The 16,448-nt window shown below is 36.9% G+C and overlaps 2 protein-coding genes across 2 annotated transcripts in view; one reads left to right on the top strand and one right to left on the bottom strand.

The window, feature by feature from the left end:
* The window catches only part of KPNA5 (karyopherin subunit alpha 5), an 18,865-nt gene extending 7,919 nt beyond the window's left edge, over window positions 1-10,946 (top strand). Inside the window, exons 8-14 of the mRNA XM_083856000.1 lie at window positions 554-653; window positions 1,373-1,536; window positions 2,606-2,684; window positions 3,640-3,765; window positions 4,587-4,714; window positions 6,268-6,446; window positions 8,060-10,946. Coding sequence (XP_083712126.1) covers window positions 554-653; window positions 1,373-1,536; window positions 2,606-2,684; window positions 3,640-3,765; window positions 4,587-4,714; window positions 6,268-6,446; window positions 8,060-8,247 — 964 coding nt within the window. The 3' untranslated portion in view covers window positions 8,248-10,946. The remainder of the gene's footprint in view (window positions 1-553; window positions 654-1,372; window positions 1,537-2,605; window positions 2,685-3,639; window positions 3,766-4,586; window positions 4,715-6,267; window positions 6,447-8,059) is intronic.
* Window positions 8,256-16,358, bottom strand: FAM162B (family with sequence similarity 162 member B). The gene is made up of 4 exons (XM_083856004.1): window positions 16,175-16,358; window positions 15,669-15,780; window positions 12,433-12,541; window positions 8,256-12,240 (listed from the first exon to the last, which is right to left on the bottom strand). Exons 1-4 carry the CDS (start codon window positions 16,284-16,286, stop codon window positions 12,142-12,144), a joined length of 432 nt encoding a protein of 143 aa, XP_083712130.1. The 5' UTR covers window positions 16,287-16,358; the 3' UTR covers window positions 8,256-12,141.
* Window positions 16,359-16,448: the final 90 nt, after the last annotated feature.

Raw genomic sequence — 16,448 nt, 5'->3', positions numbered from 1 at the left:
AAGAGCTTGGAATAGCAGAAGAGAACATGATTACCTTCACTCAGGGCTTAAAGAATTAATATTTTAGACATTTCGGTATGTATCCATAAGTGAGCCTGACTTTTCAGGTGTTGAATCTTTCATGTTCTATTTGGCAAAAACAAAAATAATGTGTCGATTTTTTTACAAGAACTTCCAAGTTACAGCTTTATTGGAACTAATTTTTTTATTATTATTAATCACGTTCTCTGAATGAAAACATCAAAGTTCATTCCATGCAGGGTTGCATGCAGAAATGTTTAGTTGAGTGATTTTTTCATATAAGCAGTTGATTACTTTATGTGCATGTATGTGATTTGGGAATGAGACATCCCAAATTTATGCAAAATAATTGCTCAGATTCAGTTGATTTTAAGAAAATAGTTGCAGCATGTAAGACATGAAGATAAATTTAAACTAGTGACCAAGAATAGATTTTCTGTTCCTTATTTGATATTCTCTTGGTATCAATAGTCATAAAATTATCTAAATTTTAATAAGAAATTAATTTTTTTATTATTATTGTCTCTCACAGATTGTTAACAAATTCAAATCGTCTTACAACAACTAGAAATGCAGTCTGGGCGCTCTCAAATCTTTGTAGAGGAAAGAACCCACCTCCAGACTTCAGTAAGGTATAATAAAGTAGTAATTTTGAGAAATCAGAAAGCTAAAGCTTTCTTCTCTCTAGTATGTGACTATAAAGACTGTAGAGACTAGTAGGAGTTTCAGCTTATTTTCAGTATGAAATTAATTTCTGGTAAGGTTAATGACTTTCAAAAAGCTGAACACTGGATATTCTGGTAGAAGAGACTGAAGTTAAACAATCATTAAAGTTAATCTGGAGAGAGTTTACCTCATGAGTTAGTAATTACTAACTAGTAGTTATTGCTACTTATTATTTCTTGAAGAATTATTAACAAAAAGGGGCGATTTCTGATGTCAGTTAATTGATCACCTCACAATGACTCTGCCTGACCTTTATCCTTTACTAGAGTTTTGTTCTGGTAGTGAATAAACAAGAATTTTTTTTGCAGCTTGAATACAAAATCTCACAGGAAAAGGATGCCCTATAGGCAGCTGCTAATAAGAATAGGTCCTCTGCTTTTTGCTCTTTGCAACAGCAGCAGTTGGACACATAATAGAGACTGAATTTGCATAACCCATGTATGATAAAGAATTAAGTTCTACAAAGAATATGAATTTCTCAGGCTGCACAGCAGGCACCTCTCAGGTTCCAAGTGGTGTTAAGATGGTCTAGTTCATTTTGCACATTTATGCCTTTGCAGAGTGTTCTCTGAAACTTGAAAAGCACGGAACAACTAATTTTATGCAATGTTTTTCTTTAACCTAGGTTGCTCCTTGCTTAAATGTTTTATCAAGACTGTTGTTTAGCAGTGACCCGGATGTATTAGCAGATGCTTGCTGGGCCCTCTCTTACCTTTCAGATGGTCCCAATGATAAAATTCAAGCTGTTATTGATTCTGGAGTGTGTCGAAGATTGGTAGAGCTGCTTATGTAAGTCTTCATCTCACCAAATAACTCTCTTATAGTACTATTAATACTAAAATTGAGCTGTGTTTTCTCACCTGAAGTCTTAATTTGTTTTTGTGAAAAGTGATTAACATGAATTAAGTCTGAAATCTTTTAAGCTGCTTGCTAGTTTGCTTGGCTCCTGCAATTATTCCTGACATTGACAGTGAAAAAAGTTTTCTCCGAAGTACTCCTTTGTATTCTTTAAAATTTAATGTAGGATTTCATATACATGAAGGAATAGAAGGGCAGAGACTGAAGACCAATGTTGAACTGTAAATTAATTTACCTTATTTATTTATGTATTTTATTTCACTGTTACTTTTTACTGTATTTTATTTCACTGTTACTTTTTATTGTATTTTCCTTTCTAGGGTGTATAGTTGCTTTACATACAGTTCTTGGACTCAGTGGCTAGAGCCACTTTTAAACTGTTCCAATATATTTGGGTTATAGTTCATTATTTTCCTGGAAAGGGAGACTAAATCCTGGTGTTCACATGGGACTGCAAAGTAGGTCTGGGGTAGTAGTTCCCAGCACAGACAGCTCAGCACACTTCCCCATGAAAAGCTCATATTTATAGCTGTCAGGAGAGGGAAGGTTGCTTTCTCTTCCATAGACACTCTAGAACTACGTCATTTCCTTCCCCCGCACATCAGGCACCTGAATATGGACTTCATGTGCTGGCCTCTATGATGATTGACTCACCAAAGGGATAATTCTGCTTACAAAACATACTAAGCTTTAGTATATACCTCGTAACAGCCCCTCTGTTTCTGTGGATATTGAATGACACATGTTCCAGTATTGTATTTGATAATGGATCTGATGGGCCGATTGCCCTAAGTTGTGCTGCTCCACAGAGGTTTTTGAATCAGCAATTCAGTTGTGGGATTGTAATAGTCAAATGTAGCTAACCTGGGAAGGTCCATAAGTAATACAATGTTTTTGATTACTAAATACTTAGCACCTGAAGTGAACCATTGTTTGCTGAAAATGCAAAATTATTCTTTTAACACTTGGTAATATCAAGCAATATAATATTTGTCTCCAGGCATAATGATTACAAGGTGGTATCCCCTGCATTAAGAGCAGTTGGAAATATTGTTACTGGGGATGATATCCAAACACAGGTAAGACTAGTTGATTTAAGAAAAATTATTTGGCAAGACAGAATTTTGTGAAATCTTTGACATGTCTAGTCCAGGTACCTGCATACATCACTGAAAGAGGCTTTCTAGAAATCTTTGTCGTTGATTTGATAGTTTATGCTTCTATTTTAGGCGTTAAGTTAATGCAGCAATGAACATTTTTTTACAGCATAGTGTGTAGTGGATTGCATCATTTCTGTATGGTACTTTGACTGTCGCTGTTTTGGTTTTTTGTTTTTATTCCTTCCTTACAGGGGGTTCAGTTATTTATTATGGTGCCACTTTTTTCAGTTGTAGAGAGAGTCAAAGTTTTAACTTCTAAGCTGTGCTTATGCTTGATTTTTTCCATGAATTTGTATGTGATAGTCTTACTGATGTAATTTATTCTAAATATCTATTTTATTAATTTTAGGCAATGGCATTGATTTTGAAGCAATGCAGGAAATAGGAAGACAGGTCCTACTTTAAAAGCAATTCTCTCTAAAAGGCTGACAGTACTAGTGTAAAAAGAACATAAGGAAAAGTTCTAATTGCATAATTTGTGGGCTCTGGAGGAAAGGATTTTGCTAAGGAATTAAATGGAAAACCTTATCTCTTAAAAAATTAACAACTCTACAAATTAGATGTGCATTTGTCAATCGTTTTGACTTACTCATATTTTAGCCTTAAGCAGCTTTACTTGATTTTGCTATTGTCACTCTTTTGGTCTGAACTTAATTGAAGGCAGATTCTTTCAAATTCCTGGATTATCTGGTCACACTACAGCATTGAACACTTTAATTTTGCAGGTTATGACACTTCATATAACATGAATGTGTTGCAAAATCTTTTGAAGTCATAAGCATAAAACGCTTTTATATTTATATATATGTGTATATTGCACAAGGCTATATATATGTATAGTACAACCCAGTTTTTAATTTTTAAATTATTTTAGGTGATTCTAAACTGCTCTGCATTACCATGTCTCTTGCACTTGCTTAGTAGTCCCAAGGAATCTATCAGAAAGGAAGCATGCTGGACTGTTTCTAATATAACTGCAGGAAACAGAGCTCAGATTCAGGTAAAGCCTGGGAATTTGTTACTTGGTTGGTTTTGGGTTTTTTTTACTACTTCACTTCATTTTCCTTCACAACATGTACATAGATACTGCTCTGACTCTGTATTATTTGTTTTAGTCCTGTCTATAATTTTACCTAACCTAAATGTTTTCTTCTAAACTTTGAGATATTATTTTAAATAGAAATAGTTGTCACAATTTGTACTACAAATTTGTCCAGTGAAAAGTGAACCAGTTTGGAAATGAGAAATACTTTCCTTGGATAAAAGACTGACATGATGTCATCAACACTGTGTTGTATTCTTGTGGAAATTACTGCATCCTGACTATTGTTTCAGGTGTCTGGAACTATCTGAAAAAAAAGCTCTGATCAATAAAAATGAGAATTCTGAATTAGAATACGTATTCCAGAATTATTTTTCCCCTTCTATTTCAGTCAGAGATGAAAATGTAACTTAAAACATGTAATAAAGTCTCCAGTTACAGACATGTCTCGATGGAGACCACAGAACTCAATAAAATGGAAAATTTTGTTCAGTTCAAAAAGTCAGTATGTGTTGTATGATTTTTAAATGGGCCAATCCCATAAGCTGTGCTCTGCTTACCAGAAACAGAGAAATAAAAACCCCAAGGCATTCTGATGGCTACTGCAATGTTGGAATAGTTCTGAATTTCAGTTTAGCATTTCTGGTTTGTATGGCATCATCTAAACAAGATATTCTTTCCTTTGATATCAGCAGGCATCACTAATTCTTGTAGTTAAGGCTATAAGTTTTCTGAAATCTTTATTAATGATTGTAAAATGTTACAATTTTATCTCTTAGGCTGTTATAGATGCAAATATTTTTCCAATATTGATTGAAATTCTTCAAAAAGCTGAATTTCGCACCAGAAAAGAGGCAGCGTGGGCCATAACTAATGCAACATCAGGAGGAACCCCTGAACAGATCAGGTAAGTTTGTGTACATTATTTCAACTGCCTAAGGATCTTCTGTAGGGCATTTGGATTTCTGCAGTTGAATCTTGACCGTCATAGCAACAAAATCCTAAACATAGCCTCATTTCCTTGAAACTCTGTACAGAGGCTAAATGTAGAATTTCAGAAAAATCAAAGATGTACATGCAACAAACTTAATAAATTATTAGTGTTTTGTTTCAGGGGTGTTGCACCTAGAGTTTTCTTCCACAGCTAATATTACATTGTCAAACACAATTGAACAGTTGATGAACGGTTCAGTGTTCGAAAATGGAAAACTGTAGAGAGTTCTTTAGAAAACTTGTGCAGTGGGATTGTATATTTGGGGACAGACTTCAGTGGTTTTAGTGGTTTCTTCATGTATTTTAAACTCACTACCAGTATTATTTTAAAGCAGATATCTAAACTCCTTGCCCAGAACTGAGTTTGATTAAACTTTTACTGTCGGTAGCTATTTATATGCTGCAAAGATAGAATTGCTAGAATAAAATACTCTCTGGTTTCTCTGAATACCGTAGAATAATGATCACTTTAAATCAGTAGCTGATAATTTAATTTAAAAGTTACTGTATTATTTGGAAGCCAGAACTGAAAGTGATAACTTTTCCAGCATATTTGGGAGATTTGTTGAAAGAAGTATGTTCTCATTTATTTATAATGTACCTAATCGTGGTTTTCTTATAACCACTATCAGAGGGATAACAGGGGTAACAAAAGGAAGGGTCTTGGTTTTTAAATTCTATTTTAATTGCTTATATAATTAACATCTCAAAATTTAGCATTTTTAAAATAAATTTTCATTCAGGATCTTCAAATAGTATATGTGCGTATAATACTGTAACAATGGCTTCTCATCAAAAATACATTTGTTATTGATGTCATAAAGTTTTAGTCCTCCTAATGTCCTCAGGGTACTGCTGCCTAACTGCAGGATAGTTTTAAACCACTGAATTAAACTATATTTAGGCAAAGATTGCTGTCTTCATTTTACTTACATGCTAGAAGCAAAGACAGAGGTTATGACTTGTGAAGGTTCATACACAATTTTTTTTTGAAGTTGGGAAATGGAGTGGGATAGCCAGAATCCCAGGATTTTTGTATTTACAGTTACATCCTACTCCTTATCGTTAGCACAGAACAGTGCCCAGTGTTCTTACATGTATCTAATGTATTTACTTGATATTTTTACCACTAGAAAATTCAACTGCCTGAGAAAAGAATTTCCTATTAAATTTTTTTCTCTTGTATCAAACCCACATGAAGATCGTAGGTAAAAAGAAATTAAAAAGACTACAGCTTTCACACTTCAGTTAGGAATACGCACATTAATTTTTTTTATTGGGATAAGTTGTAATATTTATTTCATTTTGGGCTAAGTTTCTCTTTGTATTGTTGCGTGGTTTAGAAATTTTGTTGCTTCAGGCACTTCCTTCAGCAAAATTATCAACAGCAGTAGACTGGTATGTCAGAATAAATGTGCTGGATTATGAGTTCTTTCCCTCTTCCTCTGTTTTTTGTCTGTTATAAAGATATTTGGTAGCACTAGGTTGCACCAAGCCTCTTTGTGACCTCCTGACTGTGATGGATTCAAAAATAGTACAGGTGGCTTTAAATGGACTTGAAAATATTCTGCGTCTTGGAGAGCAAGAGTCAAAGCAAAATGGAATCGGCATTAATCCTTACTGTGCCCTCATAGAGGAAGCCTATGGTAAGAACACACTTCTTGTAAAACTACATACCTGAACTTCCTTAGTCTAGGCTGGAAAAACAAAAGCACTGTGAGTCATTTTGAAATTTGCAAGTAAGTTTTAATATAAGAATTACTCCAAGCGTAAGTAGGCACAAAGTATCACAAATGAAGTAATGTAATATTTAGGGGAAAATTGTTAAATGCAGAAAATGGATGTTTGTCTGTGGTCAGTTTAAGTGTCTCTCTAGAGAAGCATTCTCAGAAGGGTTTAACACAGGTGTCCCAGTCTGTTGGAACCATGATTTGCATTAATTTATCAGCCATTACTAAATACAGTTTTCAATAACTTAATACATTGTCCTATCTGCTACAGCTTCATTACCAACAGGGAGGTAAGATCATGTATCATGTAAGATCAGGGGTGTAAGATTTTTTTTGATTGATCCCAAAGTTGGACCACTTCTTAATATAGTAGATATCAGTAACAGAAAAATCAACTTCAGATCATAAAACTAAATAAGTTTTTGCTTTTACAAGTATTTTGTTAAGTTGCTTATAAAGGTTCTTGAATTAAACCACTATATAAAGGCATTCTAGAAAAACTAATTTGTGCAATTTCATGATTGGATTATTTTACTATTGGCTTATTATGAAACTAGCATTCTTTATATAGACAGTTACCTTTTTTGTAGCTCTGACAAAACAAAATTGGCAGACATTTGTATTTGTAGAAACTGCTAGTAACGAATAGAACTGTGGTTCTAATTGACCACATTACATCTGATTAGATGGTACTCACTTTTCTGTAAAGCAGTCTTTACATCTGCATTCTCTGTTAAACTCTGGTTTAATTTTTTAAATCAAGTGCATGCTTGAAGAACTTAGCAATTAAATGCATAAGAGGAATAAGTACTGAAGACTTTAATGGAATTTATTGTACTGCAAATCTTCTGTCCACTCATAGTTTTAAGTATTGACTCTAGGTTCTCTTCTTTCCTTTAGCACTTAAGTATAGGCTGCTGAAGCTGTAGAGTGTAAGTTCAAGTAAGGAAAACAGCTGATTATATCACCCTCATTGCTTTGGCCTCTGCAGTCACCAGAAGAGTTCATTTGAGCTCTCTCTATTCCAGTCTAAGTGGAAACTACATTACCTTAGAAAGCTAAACAGGAATTTTATATCAACTTAACTGTCTGCCTAGCACTTAACTCAGCCAGTGGAGCAGAGGTTATGTCCTCTACTTGCAAAATGGCAAGCTTTCCAAAAGGTAGTATCTTTAAATCTTAAAATTAAATTCAAAAAAAGATACCAGACTGTGCCCAGTGATGACTCCATGAGTGGAGATAGAATTTAGAGCTGGGGAAGACTTAAGAGTAGAAGAACAGAAATTGGGATATTAGTTTAATTGAAATTCTTCTAGCATAATTTTAAAATGAGTTTGGACAGCAGAAAATAAAGACTAGAAATACATGGGTTAGGAAATTAAGAACCAGTGATATCAAATTAATTGAGGTGACTTGTGATTGCATCTTTTTGTCATAAGAAGTACTGCTATACTATAAGCTGTTTCCATTTGAATTCATCATTCATTTAAGCAACTGTATTTTTAAAAATGTTCTATTTTTGAATTTAGGACTTGATAAAATTGAATTTCTTCAGAGGCATGAAAACCAAGAGATCTACCAAAAGGCTTTTGAACTCATAGAACATTATTTTGGTGTTGAAGAAGAGGACTCTAGTATTGCACCTCAGGTGGATGAAAGTCAGCAGCAGTTTGTGTTTCAACAGCAGGAGGCTCCAATGGAGGGGTTCCAGCTCTGAACTATGGAAGTGAATATAAGCATAAAATTTAAACACTTGTATGGTTTGGGTTTTTTTTCTCAGAGGTCTATTCTTTATGGCCAAAGTTAGAGGAAAAGCTGAATATGTTTTGCAGAACTAGATGAAGAAACAGCTCATGCACTTTTATACATTTTGTGTTAGAGACGACTGTTCTCTGTTTTGTATTTGTGTTCTTCATTATCTCTTATGTACAGGAAACAACTGTGAGTAATCATGTCTAAAAGCATTAAATGTGATTTAACAAGAACTGTTTAGCTAAGACTTGGTAGGATTTTAGGTAGTAGTTCTGAATTTTTCATGTAGTCTCAAACTTCATATCAGCAATACAGTTACTGACAGTTGAATTTTTGGCAGTAGGCTTGACTTGCCCACTCTATCAAATCTACCTCTTGTATTGAAGCAGAAACATTGCTTCAGAACTAAGGCATGAAATAAAGATGAGCTTGTAAGAAGCTGAATTGGAATGTGAAAAATATTTATTTAAATTGTGAAACTTTTATGCATTACTTACAACACACTGTTGGAATTTATTTATAAAATGTATTTAAAGACATAATAGATATACATATATAATGCTAATTACCTAATATAATATTGAATATATGAAAAAGTTTTTTTCTGAATTATGTGGGAAGAGGATTATTTCAGAGGTTTTCAAATTGGTATCAGCAGAGACCTTGCTGTCATTTGATGTTGGCTCTGTAATGAAAGCTGCTAAATGGCATTACAAGTCAGCCACAACTGCAGTACTTTGCAGTGGAAGCAGCTGCTGCAGTTACCACAGGGAAGCTGCAATTAGGAATGACAGAAGTGTGATGTACACTAATCACCAAGCTGATGTTTTACAGCTGTCTTCTGTCAAGATGTGGTAACTTTAGTTTGAGAAACATTGCAATGTTTGCCTTTTAGTACAATAGCTTCTTAAAAGATTAGACAATAGGTGTTGTTTTTTGACCAAGTATGCTACTGCCACTTGAACTGTTCCTTAGGTTAATGAATTTGGTTTGCTTTTGGTAAGACAATAGAAATACTGCAGTGAAAAATGAATAGTGCATCACTCCAATTGAAGGAAAAGTTTGTTGTACTGTAAATAGCATTAAGTATGTGGACACCAAAACTAACTAGAAGTTATTGTCATCTAAATATTTAGGCTCTACAATATACAGTGTTTGCTGTTAAACACTAAAAGAAATAGAATTCTGATATCTACGTTACAGTTTTGAGTACAGAAAAATGTATGCTCTGCTTTGACTTGCATATAAGTAGTGTTTCTGGTGTATTAGTAGAATATCTCATTTGGAGAAATTAATACTTCGGGTTAACTCTGAAGTATTGTTATTTTTTATTACCTGTAATTAATGTATTAACATCAAATTCCTGGGTTAAGTGAAATCTGTGACATATGAGAGCATTTCATGCTTCGTAAAAAGCTGCAATTCAAACTTCAAATCACTTACCCATGGCACTGTGCTTGTCACTAATATTTCAATGCACTGAAAAATACAGGTTTAAGGTGGTATCATTTACAGTACCATTTTATATTTAGAATTTTTTTCTACATGCAAGTTAAGATTCTAAGATGTTTCACTTTGATGTTACAGCAATATATTCTATATTGTAATTGAATGTGGGACTTGAAGTGAATTTTCTAAAATTAATGGTCAGTTCTGACTAAGATATAACTGGGAGGGAAGCAACCAACCTTTCAAGTCTTTTTAGTGGAAGATAGAAGTGTAAGAAGTGTATATAGGAATGCTGTTACTTTATGAACTCTGAATAATGAGATATTTTAGCAAATGACACTTTAAACCTAGATTTGTACAGCATACAACAGTTTTGAATAGTGTGATAATATTGAGTACAGCTGCCAAATTTTCATATAATGTTTAATGATTTTACTTATGCCCTTTTTACTCTCACAGTTTTAGGTTTTCATACACCAACCTTCATTCTTTGCCATGGTCTCCCCACGTCCCATCTATCAAAGAACAGGGTAACAATCATGAGAATCTACTAAGATTACAAGCAAATACTGAATTACAATGTTCTAGTGTAAGAAAATTATTCAGGTAACAGGGTATTCCTTTGTCTCTAACAACCTTGTTTTGATAACAACCAGCTGTGCCTGCTTTTTATTTGGAGAACCCTGTAAAACTACATTTATAAGCCTCTCTTATTTAAACCAAATCTGAACTATGAAAATCTTAATAGAAAGACTTGAAAAGGAAGAAAAGAGGGGACATTTAAAGTATTATATATGTTTTGAAAGTTGTGTGGATCTATTATTCTATCTTGTGGATCGTTAGTGACTGCACTTTACACATTTAGACAAACTATTTCATGCCTCTGATACCATTTAAATGGAACAGTTAGAAAGGGAGCTAAAGTTCATGGACTTAGGGTAATGAAAAATCCTTATTTAAACTCAGCATTTGGTTTACCCTGATACTGTTAAAAATAATAATGAAAGTTCAGGATGGTCTTTCCTATTTCATCACTGGGTTTATATTATGCTTTGTTAAAAGCATATAAATGAACAAAATAAAACTTGAGGTTATGATTAAGGTCAGCTCCAGTGTACTCATTTGCAGGTAGGGGTATGATTATGATGATGTTACTTAAACAGATGAAACCAGTATGGAGAGAGAAACAAAATAAAACTGTGATATGGAAATCTCTTTAAGTTTGGCTTTTATATGCAACCTGAAGTGCCCCATCAGTTACAAAATCTGTTTAAAAATACAGGGGTTTGGGTTTAATTAAAGGGTACCATTTGTTCTGCTTAAATGTGAATACTAACTAGCTAATCTATGCAACTATGCAGAGCATAAGATTTTTTCTATTAGTTCCCCACTCTGGTTACACTGAATCATATCTAATTTTTTCATCATTGCACTTTTGTCTGAGGACTGGTTCATACAGCTTTTTAATTTTCTAGTATTTGCTTTACACACTGTTGCTAGCACAAATCAAAAAATAGTAATAATGTTGGCACAGATACGTTTGCTGTAGAACAAGTTTGCAACTGGAAACTATTTATTGTTGGGCCTATCTTAAAACAAATAGTAAAGATGCACTATTGTCTTTCCTCCATGGTTAATGCTCAGTTGGTTTAAATTTATTAAATTGTACAACTGAGGATTTTTGTAATAGGTCTGCAGATTGATATGTGGACTTAAACTGTGACCTCAAGATTTCACTGAAATCTGGAATGAGAAATTCTAATTACTTATGGCACAATGTCTTCATATAACGTGTGGAAACTAAATTACCTGTATTAACTTCAGATAGTAATAGTGCATCTTTAAATCCAGGCCAAAGGCCCATTACTGTAACAGAACACATATAAGTAGTATGCAATATTATGGAATGTTAAATCTCCAAATACCATACAGAAACCAATAAAACCTATTTTACAGATATTGGCTGTATTGATTTAGTGGTTCAATAAGTGTTGCTTCTTAAAACTAAAAAATACAAATACTATTTTGAATAGAGCATTGATGCCAATGAGTTCCAAGTGGCAATTTGTGCACTGAAAAACTATGCACTGTCACCAGACAGAAAACTCCTTGGGTTTAAATATTTTGTGGTTATCTAACCAAAGGTACCTGACATTCTTAGGAAACTACCTCATCTCCTTTAAAACAAATTACTGCTTTTAATTATATGCAGTTTTAATTATATGCAACAAGTATCCTGACTATCTTCCTAATGAAAGAGACCTTCCCTTTCTTTTTGTGATGCTATAGCTGCGCTTACTGGCTCCAGGGTGTGCATAATACAGTTGTCCATTTAGGGGTGAAACTCACTAATTGCTCTCAGCAGCAGTTAATTTTGCTCTTCCGGGGACATTGAGCATTTCTGATGAAGTTACTTTGTCTTTGCCTCTGCCTCCAGCTCAGCCTCCTTCCGCCACTTGGCCTTCTTTGCCAAGTTTAGGCTCGTTAAGGATTCGTGACGTGCAGCAGCCTGAGGAAGTAACAGCGTAGGAGTAAGGATGCATCCAGGGAAAGCTATCCAACCTCAGGAATGGGCAACAGCCACCTATGGTGGCAGGTAGATTAGCTAAAGTTTGGGCAGCTTTAAGCTGCTCTTGGTTTAGATTTGTGTGCTTTTCACAGAATTCCATTATTTTAAAGTATGCTACACGGTCATACTCACCTTCTTAGCTGAAGCAATCACTGCGAAACAGGCAATAATTGAGAGCCCAATCATGATGTAACAGGCTTTCACTCGAGCTTTGTTTCTTGCTTTGTCTAGCATCTCTGGCCTGCAATTAAAGTAGTTGAATTGAGTCATTCAAAAAGGCAAAGTATCTCTTCAAAGCATTGCAGACATAACATCACAATTTAAAAATAAATATAGAATTAACTTCTGAAACAAGCATCTTCAGCTTGCTGTGGTTAGTTATGTATCAGTCATCTTCTGATCCTAATCCATTTCCCATGGCAAAGCAACATCTAATGGATTTAGACTGGGGTTTTTTTAAGCTAGGAAAAAAAATTACTCAGGCAATAAATGTTTGCATTTCAATGCTTGCGGTAAATATACCAAAAATCATACCTTAAACTCTAAACATAGTGAAAATTAAGCAGGGTTATCTGTTTAAAACATGGAGATGTATATGTGGTGTCAGATGGATGGAGTAAAAAAAGCAAGCTTTCTTTATTCAAAGTTAACTTTAGAAATCAATTACTGCTATAGCTAACCTGTACAGCTGGTGTTCTGTAGGATAAGGACTTTACATCCTTGGATTGTTGATTAAAGCAGTTTGTACTACACTACTACAAGTTAAATGTTTTAGTTCTTTATTAAAGCAGCAGCCTGACAGAAAGTGGGCAGCTGATGTCAGCCACCTCCCTGTTTCAGGAATGAACACCTAACCAAGAACAATCTACAGGACTGTTTTTGCTGGTCATCAAAGGTGAAAGTAGTGAAAACTGCTGTCCTCTCTTTGGCAGTAGTAGGTGCAAAGGAGGCGTTTGACAGCCCAACAATCTGCTTTGGTACAGCTCCCATTTCCACCCTCCTGGGAACCGGCAGTACAGGAAATTATGAAAGTTGTCCAAAGTGTTCAGCTAAGTTTTTCCAGGTCTAACATGGAAAGTTTGGGAGTGCAGTTTTTAAGATGTTAATAATACTGGCTGTGCACAATTTTCCTTTCATAATTTATCATGGGAATGCTTTATAGATAAATAGATACTTGTAAAATATAAGTACATTTTATATGAATGTATAAATCCACAACTATATGTATAAAAAGTATAGCTGCATAAAGAATTGATTTTGTGTTCTAAATAAATGTGGTGTAATGCTCTCTTTCCTTCAAAAAATCTTTAGATTTACTTTAAAGAGTAACATGGTGGGATGGGGCAGAGCTGGGGATTTGACAGTGCCCAGGAAAGCTTACACCAAGGCCGAGGGCTGCAGTGCCTCACTCTGAGGTTCAATGTGGTGGAAGAGGACAGGTCCCAGGAGTGGCAGTGCTGTACCATCCATCCCTTCCTTGCCAGCACACACAGGAGGAGTACGTTGTGCTCACTCTGTTTCTTGCAGGTGACTAACAATGCCTGCAGTTCTCTAGGAACTGCTTCTGGTTTGTACAATGATAAAAATCATCTTCAAAACAAACTGCACATCAGACTGGCACGTAGGATCATTAATCCAATAATCCATTTGTGGCAACAAAAGCAAAACCATAAATGTTATTAGTCTGATGTATTAGCCTAATTATATTTCACAGAGCACTAATTGAAACTCCTCTGAGGCAGATTTTCACTTTGTCCCTGCTGTCTTCATCTGCTTTCAGGAAAACAGACCTTACAATGTTCTTCTCTAATTGCATATTAGGGCCTTTGCTATTTGGTCCTTAATCAAGACTCCAGGTAAACCTCTGCTGAAGTCAGCAACAGCTGGGGCCTTTTTTAAAACTCCAAAGAAACCACAACAAGCTTGAATAAAGCCTGCAGATTTGTTTCATAGTACAAATTATCTTCAGCAGTTAGCTTGTGTTCACAGGTAGCAGCAACACCTTGCAATTCTTTCTTTGACAAGAGTTAAAAACAATGCCACAGTTCCGCCTCGACGTCTAAAAATTAACTACTTCTAGTATATTGATAGGGATAGGGATAGGGATAGGGATAGGGATAGGGATAGGGATAGGGATAGGGATAGGGATAGGGATAGGGATAGGGATAGGGATAGGGATAGGATAGGATAGGATAGGAAAGGATAGGATAGGATAGGATAGGATAGGATAGGATAGGATAGGATAGGATAGGATAGGATAGGATAGGATAGGATAGGATAGGATAGGATAGGATAGGATAGGATAGGATAGGATAGGATAGGATAGGATAGGATAGGATAGGATAGGATAGTCTTACAATTCTAAAAATACTTTGCTCACCCAGAAAGCACAGTGGTGACACCTGCCCAGCCAGGAGTGAATTTTGTGCATGTGTCTGTATGACTGGCAAATGCCATGCCTTTATAAACATCTGATGACTTGAATAGCATTTACAGCTCTGTCTGAACCTTCCTCTAGAGGAAGATGGTCAAACTAGCAGCACAAGAGAGGTTAGACTTTCCAGAAAGCCACTGTCCAGCTCAGCACACTCCAGTAGAATGTCAGGAACCAGCAAGAATAGGCAGAGGATGTACCTGTTGCTTTACGCAGCTCTGCACACTGTTTATTCTCAACGTGTCACCCAAGGCAGGGACATACTGTGATGATAAAAAGAAGTGTCCTGGAGAGATGTCTAACATGCCATCTAACATCCTGGGAAAATGGAGCCTGATTCCCTTAGGGGTTGCTAGTTTTCAGCAAGTCAGAGAACTGCAGAGTGTGTGTTTGGGTGGGAAGGGACCTTCGAAGACCATCTAGTTCAGTGGGTCAGCAAGAATAGGAGACTAAGGCTATGTCAAGTACTCAGTTTTCCTTGAGGGATTCTCCTCATTACTTCCTTCCCTATGTTTCCTCAAATTCTATGATAAAAAATAATTTGATGTAAGTAATCGTTCAGTGACGGCTCCCTTAGAACAGTTTATGTGAGCTATAAACAGAAGATACTGCTGACCAGTAACATCCTTCTCTGCACGTTCAGAATAAGGAAAACAAACAAGCCAGGACATAAATGTAACCACGGCTGTCTACTCAGATGGATCCAGTTCTTAATCCCAGGCTCTAGGGACTGCAGCAAGGAACATTTTCTCATCTTAACCTCTAACCAGGACAGGAAATTCTCTTGCCCTCTAATATGTTTCCAAGTCTCAGTGTTGTAAAACTGACCGTTTCAAGCTCTGTGGAAAAGCTCTAAATTTTCCACAGGATCAGGATCACACCCCTGCTTTCCCTTCAGCTCCATGTTACCCCTGGTCAATGCCAGCGCACTTACGGGATCCTCAGAGGAATCTCTTCTTCTGTCTTGAAACGTCCAGTCCAGAGAAGGATTTTTTTGTCAAAATTCGAAGGTTTGTAACTTGCAACCACGCGGTGAGCCTGTTCAGCTTAAAGAGAAGGAAAAAAACACCCCACTTTGTAAACTGTGCACTAAGAGAGAACTATGACTGATAGTAACGTGTGGAAGGGAAAAACCCATTTTGGTCGTTGGAGGAGTAATTTAGGGTTTAGACCTCCAGATCTCGGCTAGGCAGAGTCTCTGGAGCATCCCCGCACTCAGCTAGTGTTTCTGTGGCTCTGATTCCACCTCCCCGCGGGTGCGGGTACCCAAGTGAGCAGGAGAACGCTGGGGACCACTCGAGCTGTGGCGGCCGCCCCCGGGCAGCCCAAGCCTCGCTCCATCCCGGTCCCGACCCGCCCGCGCATCTCCCCGTCAGCCCCGGGACGCCGCCGCGGGGCCGATCCCGGCGCCTCCGCTGCCCCTGTCAGGCAGCTCCTTACCGCGGGTGGTGCCCGGGCTCCGGGCGGGATCCCCGGCGGCTCCCCGGGGCGCGGGCAGGCGGAGCGGCGCGGCGGACAGCAGCCGCCACGGGCGGAGGCGCGCCGGCAGCATGGCCAGGGTGGCGGGGAGCGGTGACACCCTCTGCCCCGCCTGGACCCTCTGCCCCGGCTGGACCCTCTGCCCCGGCCGGACCCTCTGCCGCAGCGGGACCCTCTGCCTCGCCCGGAGCGACTCCGACTCCACCCGGCCCCGCCCCGCCCCGCGAATCCTTCC

The sequence above is a fragment of the Zosterops lateralis genome (assembly GCF_965231275.1).
Source record: "Zosterops lateralis genome assembly, chromosome: 3".
In the NCBI taxonomy this organism is placed as follows: Eukaryota; Metazoa; Chordata; class Aves; order Passeriformes; family Zosteropidae; genus Zosterops; species Zosterops lateralis.
Note: the sequence above shows the minus strand (reverse complement) of the source record. Positions and strands in the feature narration are given on the sequence as shown.

What these genes read in the sequence shown, in the direction of transcription:
- FAM162B (XM_083856004.1), bottom strand. Translation starts at nt 16,286, where the DNA reads ATGCTGCCGGCGCGCCTCCGCCCGTGGCGGCTGCTGTCCGCCGCGCCG. An exon ending in GAGATTCCTCTGAGGATCCC is followed by an intron (nt 12,542 to 15,668) that starts GTAAGTGCGCTG and finishes CTTTAATTGCAG; the next exon opens with GCCAGAGATGCTAGACAAAG. An exon ending in TGATTGCTTCAGCTAAGAAG is followed by an intron (nt 12,241 to 12,432) that starts GTGAGTATGACC and finishes TTACTTCCTCAG; the next exon opens with GCTGCTGCACGTCACGAATC.